The 23,643-nt window shown below is 43.5% G+C and overlaps 3 protein-coding genes across 10 annotated transcripts in view; 1 reads left to right on the forward strand and 2 right to left on the reverse strand.

The window, feature by feature from the left end:
• The window catches only part of SMG6 (SMG6, nonsense mediated mRNA decay factor), a 214,292-nt gene extending 213,968 nt beyond the window's left edge, over positions 1 to 324 (reverse strand). For both annotated transcript variants that reach the window (XM_021067586.1, XM_021067589.1), the window contains exon 1: positions 1 to 324. In XM_021067586.1, the coding sequence (XP_020923245.1) occupies positions 1 to 88 (88 nt within the window). In that variant the 5' untranslated portion in view covers positions 89 to 324.
• On the forward strand, positions 243 to 21,245 carry SRR (serine racemase). Of its 6 annotated transcripts, none has more exons than XM_021067611.1 (9): positions 243 to 393; positions 6,968 to 7,123; positions 12,487 to 12,664; positions 15,449 to 15,575; positions 15,767 to 15,870; positions 17,279 to 17,398; positions 17,528 to 17,602; positions 18,082 to 18,291; positions 18,636 to 21,245. In XM_021067611.1, exons 2-9 carry the CDS (start codon positions 7,077 to 7,079, stop codon positions 18,831 to 18,833), a joined length of 1,059 nt encoding a protein of 352 aa, XP_020923270.1. In that variant the 5' UTR covers positions 243 to 393; positions 6,968 to 7,076; the 3' UTR covers positions 18,834 to 21,245. The 6 variants fall into 6 exon arrangements, with proteins under 6 accessions (XP_020923270.1, XP_020923271.1, XP_020923272.1 ...); XM_021067610.1 differs by having other exon boundaries at positions 285 to 423; XM_021067612.1 differs by lacking the exon at positions 6,968 to 7,123 and having other exon boundaries at positions 245 to 393.
• TSR1 (TSR1, ribosome maturation factor) overlaps positions 17,634 to 23,643 on the reverse strand; it is a 13,317-nt gene continuing 7,307 nt past the window's right edge. For both annotated transcript variants that reach the window (XM_021067603.1, XM_021067604.1), the window contains exons 11-15: positions 23,261 to 23,393; positions 20,421 to 20,537; positions 19,674 to 19,814; positions 19,495 to 19,569; positions 17,634 to 19,364 (exon numbers count right to left, since the gene is read on the reverse strand). In XM_021067603.1, the coding sequence (XP_020923262.1) occupies positions 19,186 to 19,364; positions 19,495 to 19,569; positions 19,674 to 19,814; positions 20,421 to 20,537; positions 23,261 to 23,393 (645 nt within the window). In that variant the 3' untranslated portion in view covers positions 17,634 to 19,185. The remainder of the gene's footprint in view (positions 19,365 to 19,494; positions 19,570 to 19,673; positions 19,815 to 20,420; positions 20,538 to 23,260; positions 23,394 to 23,643) is intronic.

Consider the following 23,643-nt stretch of genomic DNA (forward strand, 5'->3'; position numbering starts at 1 on the left):
CTCTGCTCCCGGCCTGCGGAGCCAGAGTAGCCAGGATCCCTCGCAGCTCCGACGCGGAGATCCGGACACGCTCCAACCCCTCCGCCATCTTCGCGGGGGCTGCTACAGCTGCAGCTACTCCACCAGCGCCGCGCGCAGCCAGGAAACCACGACGGACGGGCGGCGCGCGCGCTCACCCACCTCCCACCCTTTTCCCCGCCCCCTCCCGCTCTCCTCCCCAAACGACGGTGGCCGCACAGGGAGGAAAAAGCGGCGGTCGCACGTTCGGTCGCTCCAGCGGGGGAGAGCCAGGCGGCGAGCCGGGGCTGGGCAGGCAGGCGCCGCGCGTGCGCAGAGGTGTGGCCGGGGAAGGTGCGCTGAGGCGATTTGGAGGCGCAGCGCCCGGGAGTTGAGGTGAGGTCGGGCTGAGCCGAGCCAGGCGAGGTGAGGCGGGCGTTCGCGGCGATGGTTGCTTTTGCTGCCGTGGTGGCTTTCGAGGATGCGGGTGCTGGTCTGGGGCTCGGGTTGACGGAGTCACTCCTTTCTGCCTTTTCCAGGCGCCTTAGGCCAGGGTCTCCCTCCGCAGGCCCTGACTAGTGCCCCAGGCTTTTACGTGGGGACCTTGAAGATCTCATAGGGCAGTTAGTATTATGTCCATTTTATTAATAAAGACGAGGAAACCGAATCGCAGAGAACGGTGGCAAATTGCCCAGGATGACACAATCGATAACCACCAGAGGTTCAGTCTTTTCCGTTATGGAAGTCTGCATTCCAAGCTTCCTGATTTTTTTTTTTTTTAATACAGTATAGCTGGCTCTTGCTGAGGGAAGGGTTGTGTGGAAATAAATCAGGAGGTGTTATGAGTCGATTTAGAAATTTCTATATCACTATGGGTTCTTGAAAATTCTCCTTGACTTTCCCAGATCTCAGATTGATTTTTTTCCCCCTCTTTAAAATGTAACCGGATGTGAAGACTTATACTTTACCTGTTTGTTCATGAGCTCCTGTTCAGAACTGTGGTGAAACTCTCTTCTCCTGCAAGGTGTTTCTGTACCTCTTGTTCCTTCCCTATCCCACACAGTCCCCTCTACACTAGCAAAGAAGTTACCAGTTATTCCTTAGACTTGGCCTAAAAGATTTAAACAATCTCTGACAACTCATTCAGTTCCTAAGCCGTGGCAGATGCTTCACCTCCACAAAATTACACAGTTGGAGAAAGTCATTAGATTTCAAAAGAAGGGAGTGACTTGAATGGTCAGAGCAAATGACAATCATTAAAACAGATACAAGAGAAATGAGAAAAAAATGCTCAAACCTAATTCGTTTTCATGGTGAAATTGGAAAAGACATTGCATCAGTTTTTCTCTAAAGAAGGAAAAATAATCTGAACAAAACTTTCATAGGAAAAACACACTTGCCAGATTAATGCAGTAGTGTCAGTGAACTGCAAATGGAATTTCCCAGAAGTTAGGCCAACTCAAGAAAATTTACCAGAGGCGTTCCCGTCATGGCTCAGTGGTTAACGAACCTGACTAGTATCCATGAGGACATAGGTTCCATCCCTGGCCTTGCTCAGTGGGTTAAGGATCTGGCATTGCCATGAGCTGTGGTGTAGGTTGTAAACGTGGTTCAGATCCTGCGTGGCCCTCAAAAGACAAAAGACAAAAAAAAAAAAAAAGGCTATGAGAGATAAAGATAGGAGATAGGAAGAATGGATCCAGAAAACTAAATCAAATATGAGTTCCGGAGGTGATAACAGAACTAAGGAGGTAAAATAATCAAAGAAATAATAGAATGGAGTTCCCTTGTGGTGCAGCAGATTAAGGACCCATGTTGTCACTGCAATGGCTTGGGTCACTGCTGTGGCATGGGTTCAGTCCCTGGCCTGGGAACTTTCACATGCCATGGGCATGGCCAAAAAAACAAAGGAAATAATACATAAAGGAGGTCCCGTTGTAGCTCAGTGGAAACAAATCTGACTAGTATCCATGAGAATGCAGGTTCGATCCCTGGCCTTGCTCAGTGGGTTAAGGATCCGGTGTTGCCATGAGCTGTGGTGTATGTCGCAGACGCGGTTCCAGTCCTGCATTGCTGTGGTGAAGGCCGGCAGTTGCAGCTCCAATTCAGCCCCTAGTCTGGGAGGCTCCATATGCTGAAAGTTCAGCCCTAAAAAGCAAAGGAAAAAAAAAAAAAAAAAAAGAATGAAATAATAGAAAAAATTTTTCAGGAGTTCCCATAGTGGCTCAGCCGGTTAGGCGTCCGACTAGTATCCATGAGGATGCAGGTTCAATTCCTGACCTCGATCAGTAGGTTAAGGATCCGGCATTGCTGTGAGCTGTGGTGTAGGTCACAGACACAGCTTGTATCCTGAGTTTCTGTGGCTGTGGTGTAAACTGGTAACTGCAGCTCCAGTTCAACCCCTAGCCTGGGAACTTCATTTGCCATTGGTGCAGTCCTAAATTGAAGAAAAAAAAGTACTAAATTGATAGAATATTTGAATTTAAGACTTAAATTCAACCCTCAGTTTTAAAGGGTTCATGAAATACCAAGTCAAAATAAAAGACAACCATATTTAGACCTGTACCACAATGAAGGCTGAGTTTAAAGAATTAAAATATGTGCCAATATACTCAAAATATATTGTTAATCTTTTTTTTAAAGACTGTTGCAGAATAAAATATAAGGTATGGTTTTGTCTGAGGGCAGCAAAAACATTTTTTGCAGCATATATACATCAAAAAAAGTTAAATGGTTTTCTTTGGGAAGAGAGTAGATTTAACAGTTAATGTTTTAAACTCTTACTGTGGGGATTTGTTTACATATTATGTGGGTAATCCAAAAAACAACAAAGTAAATGTGGATAATTGAAGAGGGGGGAATTCAGTGTCTAAGAACAGATATTGTTCAGGTCACGTTTGCACAAAGTAGTAAAATTAAAAATGAATAACTACAAATTAAAAAATTCTAGCACTTGGAAATTATTTTTAAAAATCAAATTTAAAATAACTCAGGGGGAGCTACCATTGTGGCCCTGTGCTTTAAGAACCTGACCGGTATCCATGAGGATGCAGGTTTGATCCCTAGCATGGGTCAGTGGGTTAAGGCTCCAGCACTGCCACAAGCATGACATAGGTTGCAGCTACAGCTCAGATCTGGTGTTGCTATGGCTGTGCCGTAGGCTGGCAGCTGAAGCTCCAATTAGACCCCTAGCCGGGGAACTTCTGTATGCTGCAGTTACGGGCCTAAAAATAAAAATAAAATAACTCAGGGGGGCAGTTCCCACCATGGCGCAGTGGGTTAAGAATCCAGTTGTAGCAGCTTGGGTCACTGCAGAGGTTTGGGTTCAATCCCCAGCTGGCGCATTGGGTTAAAGGTTCTTGTATTGCCAAAGCTGTGACCCAGATTCAGCCCCTGCCTGGGAACTTCCATGTGCCTCAGGTGCAGCTGCAAAAGAAAATAAATACATAACTCATGGGTGAAAGAAGTAAATAAAATTAAGATTGGAGTTCCCATCATGGCTCAGTGGTTAACAAATCCTACTAGTATCCATGAGGACGCAGGTTCAATCCTTGGCCTCGCTCAGTAGGTTAAGGATCTGGCATTGCCGTGAGCTGTGGTATAGGTCACAGATATGGCTCGGATCCCCTGTTGCTGTGGCTCCAGTGTAGGCCGGCTCCAATTGGACCCCTAGGCTGGGAACTTCCATATGCCTTAGGTGCAGCCCTAAAAAGACTAAATAAATAAATAAGACTGGACCTGCTGTGGCACAGTGGGTTAAGGATCCAGTGTCACTGCATCGGTAGCATAGGTCACAGATGCAGCTTGGATTCAGTCTCTGGCCTGGGAATTTCCACATGCTGCAGGTGCAGCCAAAAAAAAGCAAAAAAAAAGATTGTGGATTCTTCAGAAATTAAGATTAATGAAAATATTGCATAACAAAACCTATGATATATTATTAAATTGATAGGAAAATATGTAGCCTTAAGTGCTTTTACTATAAATTTTAAGAAAATGAAAATTAAGGAGTTCCCATTGTGGCTCAGCAGTTTAAGAACCTGACTGGTGTCCATAAGGATGCAGATTGGACCCCTGGCCTTGCTCAGTGGTTTAAGGATTTGGCATTGCTGCAATCTGTGGCGTAGGTTATGGATGCAGCTCAGATTCCCTGTTGCTGTGCCTCCGGTATAGGTAGGCAGCTGCAGCTGTGATTCGACCCCTAGCCTGGGAACTTCCATATGCTGCAGGTGTGGCCCTGAAAAGAAAAAGAAAAAAAAAAAAAAAAAAGCTAAGTATTCAAGGGTAGAAAAAGGAAATAAAAAATAAAAGAAAAATAGGGGAAGAAATAAAGATAAAATCAGAAATTAATAAGGGAAAAAGAACAGCACTTGAGGTTCCCTTGAGGCCCAGCAGGTTAATGATCCAGCATTATTACTGCTGTGGCTTTGGTTACAGCTGTGGCTCCGGTTCAGTCTCTGGCCTGGGAACTTCTGCATGACCCGGGCATAGCCAAAAAAAAAAAAAAAAAAAAAAGCAGCATTTGATAAACCAAAGGAGTCATTCTTCAGAAATAGACAGAAGTTAAGAACCATGAAGATGTGGGTTCGATCCCTGGCCTCATTCAGTGGGTTAGGGATCTGGCATTGCCCTAAGCTGTGGTGTAGGTCGCAGAGTTGAATCCTGAGTTGCTGTCACTATGGCACAGGCAACAGCTGCAGCTGCAATTGGACCCCTAGCCTGGGCACTTCATATGCCAAAGGTGCAGCCCTGGGGAAAAGAAAAAGAAAACAAATAAGTAGACATTGCCATTGCACTGCGGTGCAAGGGGATCAGCAGCGTCTCTGGAGCCCTGGGACACAGGTTCAATCCCCAGCTGGGCACAGTGGATTAAGGATCCGGCATTGCTGCAGCTCTGGCATAAGTCGCAACTGGGTTCAGATCTGATCCTTGTCCTGGGAACTCCACATACTTTGGGGTGGCCAAAAAAAAAAAAAGAAAAGAAAAAAAATAGGAGCTCCCACTGTGGCACACGCAACAGGATTGGCAGCGTCTTGGGAGCACTGGGACACAGGTTCAGTCGCTGGCCCAGGAACTCCATATGCCATGGGGCGGCCAAAAATGAGAGCAAATAAGTAAACATTAAAATAGATACATTTCTGGCAAAAAAAAAGAAAAACTTTTAATTCAAAAGTCATCCTATCAGATGCCTCACAGATAATACAAGCTTAGCTCATCAAATCTCTCATTTTCCCCTAAAGTATTTGTTTCATTGCCAGCCTTATATCTCAATAAATTATACCACTATCTATGTTGAAACCCATGAGTTATCCTGGACACCTCCCTCTCCCTCACTCCCCGCATTCAATCCAATATGAGGATATGTCTCTTCTACCTCAGTAGTGGACATGTATGGAATGCATCACCTCAGCATTTTCCCCTTGCTTTTTTCTTGGAAACTGCCCATCACTCTCACTCAGAAGAAGTACTTTCTTGTTTTCTTTTTCTATTTCCTTTTCTCTTCTTTCCTCTTACTCCCTTCCTTTGCTCCTATTTTTCCCTCCGGTCCAGAGATTTGAGGCAGTCATACTGTTTGGTTTACATCATCAACAAGGTCTTTCTCATTTTATCTTTTTTTTCCCCTCATTCCAATTCCCCCTCATGTTCCTTTCCATCTCCTTAGGTAGCCACCTTAATGTGTTGATATATGTCCTTGGATGTATGTGTATCTTTGAATAATGTATGGTATTACTATGTGTATGTATGTGATTTAAATGTACATATTCAATATTGTATTATAGAAATCATTGTTCCTTTTTTATGTTTCTGTAAATACTTCTGTCTTAAATGACCTCACACCCTTGGCCACTGGTCCTAGGTCAAGATAGGCCCAAACCACATAGTCCCTACCTGTATTTTTTTTTTAATTGTAACTAAGAAAAAAAGAAAATCCCTCTCCAGTGTGGAAGACTTAAAATGTAAAACACAGGAGCCGGTTACAGCCATGTGTCCTGCCATGTGGAACCAGCTGGTCTGCAGTCAAAAAGAATGAAGCCAACATGCAGAAAGCAGCAGAGATGAGAAACAGAAAGTCCCGGAAAAACTCCAACTCCTGGTTGCAGTTGTTCCTGATGCTCCATATTCATACTCTTCCCATGGTTCAACTCTTCCTTGGATTCCATGAGCCAATAAATCTCATCACCCCCATCATTTGCCTAAGCTGGTTCAAATTAGGGTTCTATCACCTGCACCCAAGAGGCCTCACTAATTATAATCTCTAAAATATATCTGTGTGTGTGTGTGTTTTAATTGTGGTAAAATACACCTAACAGGAAATACTCCTTCATGACCATTCTTAAGTGTACAATTCAGTAGTGTTCAGTACATTGACATTGTTGTACAACCAATCTCTGTAACTCTTCATCTTTCAAAACTGAAACTATATCCATTAAACAACTTCCCATCCCCCCCTTCCCCACAGCTTCTTACAACCACTGTTCTTTCTATTAATTTGACTACTCCAGGTGCTTCACATAAGTATAACCATACAGTACTTGTCTTTTTGTGACTAGCTTATTTCAATTAACAGAATATCCCATAGATTCATCCATATTATAGCACATGTCAGAATTTCCTTTTTTTAAGGCTGAATAATATTTCATTGTATGTATATACCACATTTTGTTTATCCATTCATCTGTCAATGGATATTTTGGTGGCTTCCACCTTTTAGCTATTTTGAATAATGCTGCTGTGAACAGTACAAATATGTCTTTGAGACCCTCATTGAATTCTTTTGGGTATACCCTGAAGTGGAATTGCTGGATCATATGGTAATTCTGATTAATTTTTCGAGGAACTACCATACTGTTTTCCACAGCAGTTGTACCATTTTACCTTTCTACCAACAGTGCGTAAAGACTCCAGTTTTACCACATCCTGCCAACACCTGTTATATTCTAGTTTTCTGGTTTTAGTTTTTGTTTTTTTACAGATGTACCTGTGACGTAAGGACATTCCCAGGCTAGGGGTTGAATCAGAGCTGCAGCTGAATCCTGTACCACAGCCATAGCCACACTGGATCTGAGCTGCATCTGCAACTTATGCCACAGCTTGAGGCAATCACTGGATCCTTACTGAGCGAGGCCAGGTATGAAACCTGCATTATCATGAAGACTATGTTAGGTCCTCAACCTGCTGAGCCACAATGGAAACTCCCAGTTTTTTGGGTTTTGTTTTTGTTGTTTTTTTTTTTTTAGTAGCCATCCAAAGAGGTATAAAGTCTATCTCATTGTGGTTTTGATTTGCGATTTTTATTGTCTTTTTAGGGCCACACCTGAAGCATATTAAAGTTCCCAAGCTAGGGGTCAAATCAGAGCTGCAGCAATGCCAGATCCAAGCCTTGTCTGTGACATACATCACAGCTCATGGCAACGCTGGATCCTTAACCCACTGAGTGAAGCCAGGGATTGAACCCAGGTCTTATGGATACTAGTCAGGTTCATTACCGCTGAGCCACAATGGGAACACCTGCATTTCTCTGATGATTAGTGATGCTGAGCATCTTTTCATGTGCTTGTTGGCCCTTTGTATATCTTTTTTGGAGAAATGTCTATTCAAGTCCTTCACCCGTTTTTCAGTTTGTTTTCCCAAAATGTATCTTGAATAATTTTTTTTCTACCTCCACTTTCACCATTCAAGCCCCTGTTGTCTTTCATGTGGACAACTGTTAATACTTCTTAATTGGATTCCCTAATTCCACTCTTAATGGCATTCTAGTGCTCTGAAGAAAAAACCCATGAGTCATGGTCTCTTATGATCTAGATTCTGCCAACTTCACTCTATTTCTTATCACATTTCCCACATTTCTTAACCCACTATGCCACAGCAGGAACTCCAGCTCCATGTTTTAAGGGGAACTAGGATAAAAGTTGCCATTTACCGACATCGGGAAGACTGGAAGTAGAACAGTACTGAGTAAGATCAGGACTTTGGTTTTAGACATAGTGATTTTGAGATGCCTATTGAGACACTCAGATGGGGAGTTCCCATTGTAGCTCAGTGGAAACAAAACTGGCTGGTATCCATGAAGACCTGGGTTCAGTCCCTGGCCTCAGTCAGTGGATTAAGTATCTGGCATTGCCACGAGCTATGGTGTAGGCCAGCAACTGCAGCTCCAATTTGACCCCTAGCCTGGGAACTTCCATATGCCAGGGGTGCGGCCCCCCCAAAAAAAAATAATAATCTAGCAAAGTATCTTATTACATGATAAATATACAAAGATTATTACCTTTCATATACACCATCAGTAAGCAGTTTGAAAATCTAATGTCTTATTTCAAAAGCAACACAAATACGTTGTATTTAAGCATAAGTTTAATCAGATCTGTACAGTCCAGAAATAAATTATGATTATTCAGAAGCCTAAAACAAAAAGACTATTAAATTAAAACACCCATGTTAATGGATGGGAAGACTCAATGTTTTAATTTTTTTATTTTTTACTTTTTTATTTTTTGCTTTTTAGGGCCCCACCCATGCATATAGAGGTTCCCAGGCTAGGGGTCAAATTGGAGCCACAGCTGCCAGCCTACACTACAGCTCACTGCAACGTCAGATCTTTAACCCACTGAGCAAGGCCAGGGATTTAACCCACAACCTTCCGGTTCCTAGTCAGATTTGTTTCCACTGTGCCACAATGGGAATGCCAAGACTCAATATTTTTAAATGTCAGTTGTGCCCCCAATTCATTTGTACATTGTACAGTGCAATTTCTGGCAAACTTGGTAAAGTATTCCTAAAGTTCATTTGAAAGAATTGGTGTTTGAGAAAAGCCAATAAATTTTAGGAAGAGTAATCAGGGAATAACATTAATACAGTGAACAACTGGAAAAGAATTGGTAGTCTGATTAATGGAACAAAATACAAAATCCAGAAAAGCCCCATGCATTAATAGAAATTTAACTTTTTTTTTTTTTTTTTGGACACACCTGCAGCATGCAGGAAGTCCTCCATCCAGGGATCAAACCTACACCCCAGCAGAAACCCAGGCCACTACAGCGACAACACCAGATCCCAAATCTACTGCATCACAAAGGAATTCCAGAAATTTAATTTCTTTTTTAATGGCTGTATCCATGGCATATGGAAGTTCCCAGGCCAGGGAGTGAATCTAAGCCACAAATGTGACCTACACCTGCAGCTGTGGCAACACGGGATCCTTTAACCCACTGTGCCCATCTGGGGACTGAACCTTCACCTCAGCACTGACCTAAGTCGCTGCAGTCGGATTCTTAACCCATTGCATCACAACAAGAACACCTAATTTTTTTATAAAGGTATTTCAGAGGAAAAAGATGATTCAGTCTGTAAATGGTGTGTTAAAAGTTCACAAAAGAGGTCTTCCCATCATTCCTCAGTAGAAACAAATCTGACTAGCATCCATGAGGATGCAGGTTCGATCCCTGGCCTCACTCAGTGGGTTAAGGATCCAGCATTGCAATGAGAGGTGGTGTAAGTCACAGACATGTCTTGGATCTGGCATTGTGGCTGTGGCGAAGTCTGGCAACTACAGCTCCGATTCAACCCCTAGCCTGGGAACCTCCACATGCCATGGATGTGGGCCAGCCCTAAAAATACACACACGCACAAAAAGATTCACAAAACAGAAAAACTCCTAGAAGAAAATAAAAGCTAAACTTTTTCTGACATAAATCATACCAATGTTTTCTTAGGTCAGTCTTCCAAGACATTAAATAAAAGTAAAAATAAATTAATGGGACCTGATCAAACTTATAAGCTTTTGCCCAGCAAAGGAAACCATAAACGAAATGAAAAGACAACCTACAGACTCAGAAAAAATATTTGCAAATGATGAGACTGACAAGAGCTTAATTTCCAAAATGTCTAAACAGCTCATACAATTCAGCAACAAAACAAACAACCCCATCAAAAACTGGGCAGAAGACCTAAATAGGCATTTGTCCAAAGAAGATATACACATGGCAAATAGGCACATGAAAAGATGTTCACCGTCACTAATTATTAGAGAAATGCAAATCAGAACTACAAGGAGGTACCGTTTCCCACCAGTCAGAACGGCCGTCGTTAAAAGAGTCTACAAATATCAAATGCTGAACAGAGTATGGATAAAAGTGAACCTTCCTACATTGTCAGTGTGAATGTAAATTAGTGCAGCAAAGGAGAACAGTATGGAGGTTGCCCACAAAACTGAAAATAGGAATTTCCCATTGTGGTGCAACAGAAACGAATCTAACTAGCATCCATGAGGATGCAGGTTTGATCCCTGGTTCAGTGGGTTAAGGATCCAGCATTGCTGTCAGCTGTGGTGTAGGTCACAGATGCAGCTCAGATCCCATGTTATTGTGGCTGTGGCATAGGCCAGCGGCTACTGCTCCAATGTGACCCCGGGCCTGAGAACTTCCATATGTTTCAGTTGTGGCCCTAAAAAGAAAAAAAAAAAAAAAAAAAAAAAGCACCAAACGCTAAAAATAGAGTTGCCACGTAATCCAGCAATTCCACTCCTGGGCATATACTGAGAGAAAACTCTAAATTTGAAAAGATACATGTTCATAGCACTATTTGCAATAGCCAAGACAAACTAAATGGCCATTGACAGATGAATGAATAAAGACGAGGTGTATATATAGATATATATATATATGCAATGGAGCATTACTCAGCCATAAAAAATTAAATAATGCCATTTGCAGCAATATGGATGGACCTAGGGGCTATCATACTAAGAGAAGTAAGTTAGAAAGAGGAAGACTAATACCATATGATATCACATGTAGAATCTAAAATATGCCACAGGAAGGAGTTCCCACTGTGGCCCAAGGGGGAGTTGGTGGCATCTCTGCAGTACTAGAACGTAGGTTCAATCCCAACCTCAGCAGGGTGGGTTAGAAGATCCTGAGTTGCCACAGCTGTGGCGCAGGTTACCACTGTGGCTGGGATCTGCTCCCTGGTCCAGGAAGTCCATAAGTGGCAGGCCAGCCAAAAAAAAGACAAAATGAAATATGCCACAGGGAATTTCCACTGTGGCGCAAGGGGATCGTCGGCATATCTGTAGCACTAGTTCCTTCTCCAGCCCGGCACAGTGGGTTAAGGATCCAACATTAACGCAGCTCTGGCATAGGTCACAACGTTCGGCTCACATCTGATACCTGGCCGGGGAACTCCATATGCCCACAGGGAGGCCCGAAAATAAAAAATAAAATAATGAAATGCAAAGTAACATAAAATAGGAATTCCCATTATGGCTCAGCAGTAACAAACCCAACTAGCATCCATGAGGACTCGGGTTTGATCCCTGGCCTCACTCGGGGTTAAGGATCCCACATTGCCCGTGAGCTCGGTGTAAGTTGCAAACGCGGCTTGGATCTGATATCGCTGTGGCTGAGGTGTAGGCCAGCAGCTACAGCTCTGATTTGACCCCTGGTCTGAGAATTTCCATATGCTGTGGGTGCGGCCCTAAAAAGACAAATAAAGAAAGAAAGAAAAGAAAATATGCCACAGGATTTCCCTTGTGGCTCAGTGGGTTAAGGCTCTTGCGTTGTCACTGCAGCAGTTCAGGTCTCTGCTGTGGGGCAGGTTTGATCCTTGGCCCAGGAACTTCTATACTCCAGGAGCAGCCCAAAAAAAAGACAAAAATGAATTTATTTATGAAACAGAGACAGACTCACAGACAAAGAAAACAACTTGTGGTTGCCAAGAGGGAGGTGGGGTAGGGGAGGGATGGATTGGGAGTCTGAGAACTAGCAGATGCAAACTATTATTTATAGAATGTGTAAACAATAAGGTCCTACTGTATAACACACAGAATTATATTCAATACGCCACAGCCACAGCACTGTGGGATCTGAGCCACATCTGCGACCTACACTCCAGCTCATGGTTTAAAGTTCTTGCATTGTCACTGCAACAGTTCAGGTCTCTGCTGTGGGGCAGGTTTGATCCTTGGCCCAGGAACTTTTATACTCCAGGTGCAGCCAAAAAAAAAAAAAAAAGACAAAAATGAACTTATCTATATAACAGAGACAGACTCACAGCCATAGAGAACAATTTGTGGTTGCCAGATCCTTAACCTACTGAGCAGGGCCAAGAATCAAACCCGCATCCTCATGGATACTAGTCAGATTTGTTTCCACTGAGCCGCAATGGGAACTCTTTTTTTTTTTTTAAGATTTGTTTTTTTCTTTGGAGTAGTTTAAGTTTCACAGCAAAATCGATGGGAAAGTACAGAAATTTACTGTATAGTCCCTGACCTTATGCAAGCACAGCCTCCCCCATTATCAACATCCCCAACCAGAGTGGTACATTTGTTACAGTTCAACCTATATTGACACATTTATTTCCACCAAAGTCCACAGTTTACATTATGGTTCATTCTTGGTGGTTTATATTCCATGGGTCTGCATTATGCATTTTCAAAAGTCTTTTCATTAAATACATTACCTAGGCTCGCTTTGACCCCTTTCTAATTCCTAGGTTTCAAACCATGTGTGCTCAGTACTGCATATCCCTTGCTGATGTTGAAAAAGCGCACGTCAACATTCGAGATTTTATCCACCTCACACCAGTGCTAACAAGCTCCATTTTGAATCAAGTAACAGGGCGCAATCTTTTCTTCAAATGTGAACTCTTCCAGAAAACTGGATCTTTTAAGGTAACAGTCCATTTTGATGGTGTCATGTTTCTTTTCAAACCACATCTCATATAAATTTATTTGATCCTTCTGGTCACCCAGTGAGGCAGGTAGAATTAATAAGTATCTTTTTATAGCTGAAGAAAGGGTTGTAGAAATTTTCCTTTGCTCGAGCTCTGGTTACCTAGCATCATGGTGTTGATGAGAGACACTTTTACACAATCTCAAAATTCCTTATTATTAAGGTGATCATATAATTTGCTGTCCAAAGGACATATCTGAGAATCAAAGGGGAACTGCTTTTTGACCATTCCCCAGGGGACGGAGAAGTTCCTGGGCCAGGAATTGAAATCACAGCTGTAACCAGAACCATTGATAGATCCTTAATCCACTAAGCCACAAGAGAACCCCAAAAGCGGGAACCTCTAATGATTAAACAGACAAAGGACATCAACCTGGACATATGGGATCAACTTGTATATAGCCAAGTTTAATCATTCGTTGTTTTCAACCTGCTATTCGTTTACACCTTATGAATATAAAACATCTAAATCTAGTCAAACCCTTATATAACAAGATTTTTCTACAAAATGTGTCAGTGCTTTTCATGCATAAGATAGATTTCTGTGGAGTTCCTGCTGTGGTGCAGCGAGTTAAAAAATCCAGCATTGTCTCTCTGCAGCAGCTCAGGTTGCTGCTTAAGTGCGGTTCCATCCCCAGCCCAGTGCAAGGTACAGCATTGCCACAGCTATGGCACAGGTGGAACCTGAGGCTTGGATTCAATCCCTGGCCCAGGAATTTCCATATGCTGTGGGTGCCTCCCACCAAAAAAAAAGATTTCCGTGTGCTGATTGTTACCAGAATTTTGTGACCATTATTTGAACTTTAAGATCCATTAATGGAGTTTCCTGGTGGCCTGGTGGTTAAGTATATGGTGTTACCACTACTGTGGCTCTGGTTTGATCCCCAGCCCAAACTTTCACATGCCATGGGCAGGGGAAAAAAAAAAAAATCCATTCAGATATAAATCTAAAAGCTTCATTTTGCATTGTGCCTGGCAGGTACTCGTGTCCATTAAATTGTACTATTTAGGATCTCAGGAATTTAGTTTTCCACACCCATTAACTGAGAATTTTTTTTTCTTTTGTCTTTTTAGAGCTACACCCGAAGCATATGTAGGTTTCCAGGCTAGGGGTCTAATCTGAGCTGTTGCTGCCAGCCTACACCACAGCCACAGCAACGCCAGATCCAAGCCACATCTTTGGCCTCCACCACAACTCATGGCAACGCTGGATCCTTAACCCACTGAGCAAGGCCAGGGATCAAACCGGCAACCTCATGGTTCCTAGTCGGATTCGTTTCTACTGCGCCACATTGGGAACTCTGAGAATTTTTATTTTAATCAAAACAAAAACCTTTCCATTCTCTTTTGCCTTTTGCATCTGCCATGGTTTGTTCTTTATTCATCGCACATCAATTTCGTGTTTTCACTAACTATACTAGGTGTATGTACAGTAGGCCTTGCCCTTTATCCATATTTGCAGAGGAAGGCAAGTAAGTTGTGAAGGTTTTTTTTGTTGTGGTTGTTGGTTTTTTAATGGCTGCACCCACCAAGTTCCCAGGCCAGGGGTTGAATCCAAGTTGCAGCTGTAATCTATGCCACAGCTGCACAGCTGCAGCAACACCAGATCCTTTAACCCACTGTGCCAGGCTGGGGATCAAACTCCTCTGCATCAACCCAAGCCACTGCAGTTGGATTTTTTTTTCCCCCTTAGGTCTTTTTGTCTTTTCTAGGGCCGCACCCATGGCCTATAGAGGTTCCCAGGCCAGGGGTCCAGTCGGAGCTGTAGCCTCTGGCTTGCACCACAGCTCACAGCAACTCTGGATCCTTAACCCACTGAGTGAGGCCAGGGATTGGACCTACAACCTCATGGATGCTAGTTGGGTTCATTAACTGCTGAGCCACGACGGGAACTCCTGCAGTTGGATTCTTAACCCACTGGGCCACATCAGGAACTCTGAAAAGTATCTTAAGAGAGATACAAAGGCCATGGAAGGGAATGAAGTACCCAATTTTGCCTGGGAAAGTAAGCAAGTTGAACCAGGTGATGTTTGATCCAAGTTTTAGAGTATGAGTACTTTTAGCCAGATCAGGGTGTGGGTGGGAAAGAACACCAGGGAGAGGTGTCAGCATGCAGAGGGAGGGATACAGGGTGTGTGCTAACCTCACGGGAAGGAAACTAGAAGCAATTTAGGATGGGTCCAACAGTGACAGAGTGTCAGATGTGTTTAGAAAGGCTGCAACTTGAGTTCCCACCGTGGGACAGCAGGTTAAGGATCTGGCATTGTCTCTGGTGGTGTGAGGGTTCATCCCTTGGCCTGTTCAGGGAGTGAAGCATCCAGGGTTGCTGCAGCTGTGGCGCAGGTCACAGCTGTGGCTCGGATTTGACCCCTGGCCTGTGAACTTCCATAGGATGCAGGTGCAGCCATTTAAATAATAATAATAAAAAAAAGGCTGCAAATTCTAAGAACTTGTACTTCAAAAAATAGGCAAAAAAGGTTAACATTTGTTTTTAAAAGATCACTTTCATAATCTAGTGTAACTATTAGATGAGAAAGATCCTTGAGGCAAGATCAGCTGAGGTTTGGTAACGTCAAGTTGAGAAACGAGGCCTCACCAGGTAGTGGCAAGGAAGAGGAACACGAGTTATTAGGAGGAAGAATCCTAAGATTTAGTGACGGACTGGATGTGCAGTGTTGGAAGAGTTAAATCAGATATATTAATTCACCTTTCCTGTTTTCCAGATTCGTGGTGCCCTTAATGCAGTCAGAGGCTTGATTTCTGCCACTTCAGAAGAGAAGCCCAAAGCAGTTGTTACTCACAGCAGTGGAAACCACGGCCAGGCGCTCTCCTATGCTGCCAGATTGGAAGGTACTTGATTAATTTCTCAGGGTAAAGGACAGGATCATCAGAGACGCGGGAAAGTATCCTTAACTTTCAGTGAGATTAGTGATAGCCGTGGGAAGTCAATTTCCAAGTCCCTGATTACAAGCAAACTTAACAGAAGTTTCTACCCTAAGTTCTCTTGACTTCTACTAACTGAACGTGTTTCTCCCTCCCAGGGATTCCGGCTTATATTGTAGTGCCCCAAACAGCTCCCAACTGTAAAAAATTGGCAATACAAGCCTACGGAGCCTCTATAGTGTACAGTGGAAACAGTGATGAGGTAAGGAAGTGAGCCAGTGCTCTTAAGCTCCTCCGCCTGAACAGCTTTCACTGTCAAATGAAACTCTGCTTCTTACCTGCTGGCTGTGGCTGGTCTCATTTGTTTCCTCTTCTGCTCTAAATGAGGGCACATCTGCTTTCTCTACCCACGCTCCCTTAGATGAACTCACGTCTTACTTTAAAATACATACATGCTAACTCCAGCCCTGACCTTTGCTCTTAACCCAGACTTGTACATTACCACTTTTTTTTCTTTTTCTTTTTAGGGCCGCACCCGGGGTATATGGAAGCACAGTGGGGTAAAGGATGCTGCTGCGTAGGTAGGAGCTGCAGCTCAGATTCAATCCCTTGCCTGGGAACTTTCCTATACCACCGGTGCAGCCATTAAAAAAAGAAAAAAAAAAAAAGTTATCTTTAGGGAGTTCCTGTTGTGGCTGAGTAGTTAACGAACCTGACTAACATCCATGAGGACGCAGGTTCAATCCCTGGCCTTGCTCAGTGGGTTAAGGATCCAGTGTTGCCGTGGGCTGTGGTGTAGGTCACACCACGGTTTGGATCCTGACTAGCTGTGGCTGTGGCCGGCACATATAGCTCCAATTCAACCCCTAGCCTGGGAACCTCCATATAACATGGGTGGGGCCCTAAAAAGACAAAAGACCGGGGTGGGGGGGGGGAGGAAGTCATCTTTAACTCTTATACCCCACATCCAAATCTTTGTCCTACTTTCAAAACATCCCCATAATCCAACTACGTCTAACAGCCTCAACCACCACCACCCACCCTTAAACCAGTATCAGTCCCCACCTGGTTCAGTAGCCACCTAACTGGTCTGTTTCCACGCTTGCTTGCCCCACTAATCTTGTTCCCCAAAGAGCAACTGGAGCTATCCATTTAGTAAACCTGAGCTTGCCTTTTGTCAACCCCAAATCCTCCAGTTGCTTCCCACTTCAAAGTGGAAACCAAAGTCCTTGTAATCATCTATGGCCTAAATGAACTGGCCCATTATTCTCCTGATCTCATCGACACTCAACACCAACCACACTAACTTAGCAGTTTCTCAGAAAGCCAAGCACTCCTACTCTTTGGTCTTTGGCCTTGCTATTACTCTCTCCCTGGAATACTCTGGAGGTACACAGGACTTGTTCAAATCTATTAAAATTTTACCAGAGGCCCTTCCTGAGCACCCTATATAAAATAATTTTATTTTCCTCTGAAGCATTTAGACATACTATATATTTACTTATAGCCCACCCCTCCCCACCATATTAGCATATAATCCCATCGGAATATGAGTGCAGGGACTGTTCTGTTCAGTTATATCCCTAGTACCGGAACAGTCTGGTGACTAAATTTAACTTGTTGGGAATGCTATTAAATACATATAAAGCTAAATTGATGTACTCTTTCAGTCCAGAGAAAATGTTGCAAAAAGAATTGTGGAAGAGACAGAAGGGACCATGGTACATCCCAATCAGGAGCCTGCAGTGATAGCTGGGCAGGGGACAATTGCCATGGAAGTGCTGAACCAGGTAAAAGCTTACCTCTTGTTTAGCTACTGGTAATGCTAAACAGTGGGTTTAAGGCTGTAGAACCAATTATTTTATATGCACACATAAAATTGGTTATTAATAGACTTATTTATATTCTTTTCACTAAAGCTCCCCTTGGTAGATGCACTGGTGGTACCGGTAGGAGGAGGAGGAATGGCTGCTGGAATAGCAATTACAGTGAAGGTGAGAAAACAGCTTCTGGAGGACTTCCCACTTCAGGCATAGAAGTTTATTTTAGATCATAGTACATTGTGAGTATCTGCCCAACATTCCCTCCAAATTGCCATTCCTTCTCATCATCCCTTGGCACTTGAGTCAGAAGCCCCTTCTCTGCATCACCACTCCTTCCTTAATGAAAACTTTACAGCATAAAAGCAGTTACAGTGAGTGGCAATCTCACAGTCCTTTCTTTGAATTCCATCTCATCAACCTACAATCCAAGTTGGGTTATTCTTTTCCCAAGTCACCAGCAGAACCAGCTGTGTTCTAGGCAACACATGGTGGAATCCAATTTAAAGTGCTCAAAGACCCGGTTTCCATTACATCAATTAAAAGACTCTTTGGCAGAAATGTGTTAATCATCGTACTGCCTACTTTTTACTTCAAGCATGCAGGCAAAATGCTTTGGCCAGTTGTAAGGTATCTAATATTCCTCTTCCTAGGCTCTGAGACCTAATGTGAAGGTATATGCTGCTGAACCCTTGAATGCAGATGACTGCTACCAGTCCAAACTGAGAGGAGAACTGACCCCCAATCCTCAACCTCCAGACACAATAGCAGATGGGGTCAAATCCAGCATTGGCCTAAACACCTGGCCTATCATAAGGGACCTTGTGGATGATGTCTTCACTGTCACAGAGGATGAAATTAAGGTGAGGCTCCAAGAGGTAAAGAAATAACAAAAGAATGGAGCAACTTATGCAAAAACCCTTCCCTTTGTAAGTAGCAACTCACCCACTGGGGACTTGACTAGGTGGTTTCATGAATGTGGGAGGGTGCCCTAGATGTATCAAGATAACAGAAGTGTAGTTTGAATGGGGGGGGGGGGGAAAGCAAGCAAGCCCTGCCCGTTTCACTGGCAAGCACAAACATACAGCAATAAGAAAATTCAGACTGGGCATATATTCTCATCTGGCCTTTAACTTAAAAGGCCAACCAACTAGGCTCTTTCCCCGGCTATCATTTTACTAATTCTTACTCCCTTCCATATTAACAGTATGCAACCCAGCTGGTGTGGGAGAGGATGAAACTGCTTATTGAACCTACAGCTGGTGTTGGAGTGGCTGCTGTGCTGTCTCAGCATTTTCAAACAGTTTCCGCAGAAGTAAAGAACATTTGCATTGTGCTCAGTGGTGGAAATGTAGACTTAACCTCCCTAGCTTGGATGAGGCAGGCTGAAAAGCCAGCTCCTTAACATTCTGTTTAATATGTGCAAAAGGACAAAAAGGGATTCAATGTCTAGAACAGACACCTGGAAATTCTGTCTCCTGGTCACTGTCAACTTCCTAATCTTCCCCTCTTAAACACCTGTCAAACTCCTGATGTAGAATGACATTTCAGTAAGATTTAATAGTTTTCAGACTAAGTAGGGATAGAAAAACATCGATACTTAACTGAGACACCTTGTTAAGGCTAAGAAAGTCTTCTGCAAAGAGGAGTAGAGACCCCTAAGCCTATGCAGAAAACAAACTGTCCAGTCACAACCTACGGGCTCCCACCCCCAGAGTGCTAACTGGCAGCAACAAGACAGAAGCCCACAGAATCCATTATTCCATGTCCTCTTCAGGTACTGTTGAAGAGATCTCATTTTTCACCCAAGGTACTGGATCCGGTACATATGGATCATAAGTCCATTTGGGGAAAACTCGTTTATAGAGGTTCATCAGTACTGTGTCCTGAGATTTTAGCTTCCCATCAAAACTGCACTTCATGTGGCCATGAGTACCTAGAAAGAAAACAGAGCTAGTTGGTCAAATTGAAACAGAACAATTTTAAAGCAGTGGCCTTTTAACCCAATCATCATTTAGTAGCACTGGGGAAATCTAAACAAGATCCCAAATCCCACATTCTCTTACCTAAAGGCTCCTTGATGTATCCCCTACGTCCCCACTTTGTTCTCAGTTCCACTGGTTTAAACCACAGCACATCCTCTTAGAATGAAACACACACAGAAGACCAAGATGAAACATTTACCCACAAAATTAAACCCAACCTCACCCCACAGAGGCAGCTAGACCCCGTCCTTCACACCTACCTCTGCTGAAGAACATGTAACGCACCACGGCCATCTTAGTAAAAATTTTAAAAGGATGACCACTCAGAACAACTCTCTTGATGACCATTCTGTCTGGATCCACTGACAATAGATGGCCTGTGGCAATGAGACTGTGCATTCCTAAGGGGCAAAGGCAGAGGGGCAGGAAGTCTATTAAGTCAAAGCCTTCATTCAGCGTCCAGTCTATTTAAAGACCTATGCAAGATCTTTGAAAAATCTTTTTTTTTTTTCCCGTTAATGGCTATACTCACAGCATATGGAAGTTCCTAGGCCAGGGACTAAATCCGAGTTGCAGCTACTGTGCCAGGTTGGGTATGGAACCCATGCCTCCTCAGCAACCAAAGCTGCTGAAGTCAGATTCTTAACCTACTGTGCCACAGCAGGAATCCCCTTTTTCCTTTCCTTCCTTCTTTCTTTTTTAAAAAATTCAGGACATCTTAAAGAAGGGATATACTATGCTGCCCTCCTGGGTCCATGGCAAAGATGACTACGTGACATGCCTGCTGAGCCTGTCCTCAGAACCTAGCCTAAATATAGCAGCCTCTACCAATTAGCCAAGGTTTGCAAACAAGATAAAACCTTATTTGTCATCCCTGCCTCAGACCCACTCTGAGGCTGAGATTCAGACATTTTGAAAACAACCATTACCTTGCTCCCAAATGTAAATAAAGCAGTTTAAACTTATTAAGACTTGCAGGCCTATTTATCTCTGTGAACTCAACTTACCATTGCTGTTCTGTTTGAAAAGCAGCACAGATGCAGGAGGAAAGGTGATTGGGGCATATACTGTCACCACCAGGGCCATGTCAGCAGTCAAGAATCTCTGAAATTTATGTTTATCCGCTGCCATAATAGAGGTTAAAAAATAAAAACCAAAAAGTAATTTGAGAAACAATAGATAATCCAGAGGCCTATTATGACTGCAACTCTTAAACCTAAGGCAACTAGTGTTTCTTTATCCTACAAGTTTTCCAAATATCTTCTGGCCTCAATACAACCGAAAGATACAACTCAATCCTATCAGAGTGATTTTTCAACTGGAGGCAGAATCTTGGAGCTTGAACAAAAGTTTTTCAGGTGACTCTGATACCCATCACTTCTACCTCATTTGAGAATCAGTGCTTTACAGCAAAGCACCCCACTAACTCAACAGCTCTTAGTCTTGAGCAAGGACTGGCATACATTTCTATGAAGTGTCAGATAGTAATTATTTCAGGCTTTGTTCCAACTATTCAACTCTGTCATTGTAGCACAAAAAAGCACAGACAATACATTTTTAAAAATTAAATTTAAAAATACAACTGGGGAGTTCCCGTCGTGGCGCAGTGGTTAACGAACCCGACTAGGAACCATGAGGTTGCGGGTTCGATCCCTACCCTTGCTCAGTGGGTTAACGATCCGGCGTTGCCGTGAGCTGTGGTGTAGGTTGCAGATGCGGCTCGGATCCCGCGTGGCTGTGGCTCTGGCGTAGGCCAGCGGCTACAGCTCTGATTCGACCCCTAGCCTGGGAACCTCCATATGCCGCGGGAGCGGCCCAAGAAATGGCAAAAAGACAAAAAATAAAAAAATATGTATACATCTAAGGATAACCTGACCCCTTTGCTGTACAGTGGGAAAATAAAAAAATAAAATAAAAATTAAAAAAATAAATAAAAAAATAAAATAAAATAAAAATACAACTGTGTTCTAACAAATCTTTAACCTCTGATGATAAGGATGTCTACATCTTATTTTTACCTTCAATGAAAACCACTCCGTTTTTAATACTAAAATTATAGGGCAATAAAATTTTTTTGTTTGTTTTTTTAGGGCCACACCCATGGCACATGGAGGTTCCCAGGCTAGGGATTGAATCCGAGCTGTAGCTGCTGGCCTACACCACAGCTCCTGGCAATGGCAGATCCTTATTAACCCACTGAATGAAGCCAGGGATTAAACCTGCATCCTCGGAGTTCCCGTTGTGGCGCAGTGGTTAACGAATCCAACTAGGAACCATGAGGTTTCGGGTTTGATCCCGCCCTTGCTTAGTGGGTTGGGGATCTGGCATTGCCGTGAGCTGTGGTGTGGGTCGCAGATGCGGCTAGGATCCTGTGTTGCTGTGGCTCTGGCATAGGCCGGTGGCTACAGCTCTGATTCGACCCCTAGCCTGGGAGCCTCCATACGCTGCCGGGAGTGGCCCAAGAAATGGCAAAAAGACAAACTATCCTCATGGATACAGGTCAGATTTGTTTCCGCTGAGCCATGAAAGGAACACTGCAATAAAAAATTTTTTAAGGCAAAGTGAAATTAATCCCTCTTTTTTTGTTTTCCCCCTTTTTATAGCCACACCTGTGGCACATGGAAGTTCCCGGGCTAGGGGCTGAATTGGAGCTGCAGCTGCAAGGCCTACGCCATAGCCATAGCCAAACCAGATCCCAGCCACATCTGCTACTTGTGGCAATGCTGGATCCTTAACCCACTGAAGCCTGCATCTTCACAGAAACAATGTTAAGGTTCTTAACCCACTGAGCAACAGGAAGTTCTAATCCCTCATTTAGACAGCATGGCAGGTGAGAAAAGAAATCATCTAAGAGCTCCTGCTGTGGCGCAGTGGGTTGGAATCCAAATCTTTAATCTCTGATGATAAAGATGTCTACATCTTATTTTTACAAGCAGCTTGTATTGTTGCAGAGGCTCGGGTTCCATCCCTGGTCTAGTGAAATTTTTTCTTTTTTGTTTTTTAGGGCTGCATCCATGGCATATGGAAGTTCCCAGGCTACAGGCAGAATCAGAATCACAGCTGCCAGCCTATACCACAGCCACAACAACTCGGGATCCGAGCTGCACCTGCAACCTACACCACAACTCATGGCAACGCCAGATCCTTAAGCCACTGTGCAAGGCCAGGGATCAAACCCATGTCCGCATGTTTACTAGTCGGCTTCCTTACTGCTGAGCCATGATGGAACTTCACCATAAAATTTTTTTCAAAAATCAATTACCCAGAGCATCCATTAATACTGTCTTCATCATCTTCCTCTGGCCACTGCCGAGAGTGTACAGGAAATGTTCAGAAACCCTGCAGTTAGTACAAACATGTTCCTGCTCCTAATGTGTAAGATTACAAGCTCAAGCTTTTTTTTTTTTTCATAAAAGTGTCCCCGGTCATCACTCTCCAAACTCTCACACAGTTTCAACATCTCAGAAGCCACACGCCTCTGCTTTGCTCAATCGTCGCTACCCTTAGCCTTCACCCATACTGCCACCGGCACATTGGATGCCAAGGGTTCCATGACACACCATTTCTAGAAAGCCGCCGACTCCTATTCAAAACCTACTCCCAAACAGATACTCATGGCAGAGAAGCCTCAGAACCACACAGAGGTTGCATCACTGGGATGCTTCAGACAGGTTCAGACATTTAAATGGAAACATCATTGGCTCTTAAACCAGAGTACTCAAAATAACTCTAACCCAGAGTCAGAGAGTTTGAAATGATATGTTGTGCATCCCCTCCACCCCCCAAGCCATAGTCCCTTAAAAGACAGTAAGATGGACAAGAACTCAGAAACTTCCCCACTGCTTACCTGCAGTGTGCTGAGAGAATAAAGGTGAGGCTCGGAAGCGCCTGAATCCACAGTGGAAGATCAGCTCCTCTTTAGCTTTTATGGGTTCGGTGTTGCCAGGGTGACGGCTTACCACCATATTAAGTACTGACATCTGGGGACCAAGTAGAAAAACAGAACTTCATGTCAGGAATAGAATAGTCTAACCTGAAAGAAGGCAAACCAAACCAGCAGATTAGATTTACTCTAAAACCCAACAATACTAATTTACAGCGGATTGTAGATGATGAGACAGGTTCATCTTTTACCAAGAACTGGCATTCAAACTGAAAATAGGCTGGTTTTCAGAGCTTTCATGTACCTGCTATGCTGGCTGACCTTCCCATGTTGAAAGTGCAAGAGTT

The sequence above is a fragment of the Sus scrofa genome, chromosome 12 (assembly GCF_000003025.6).
Source record: "Sus scrofa isolate TJ Tabasco breed Duroc chromosome 12, Sscrofa11.1, whole genome shotgun sequence".
Classification (NCBI taxonomy): domain Eukaryota; kingdom Metazoa; phylum Chordata; class Mammalia; order Artiodactyla; family Suidae; genus Sus; species Sus scrofa.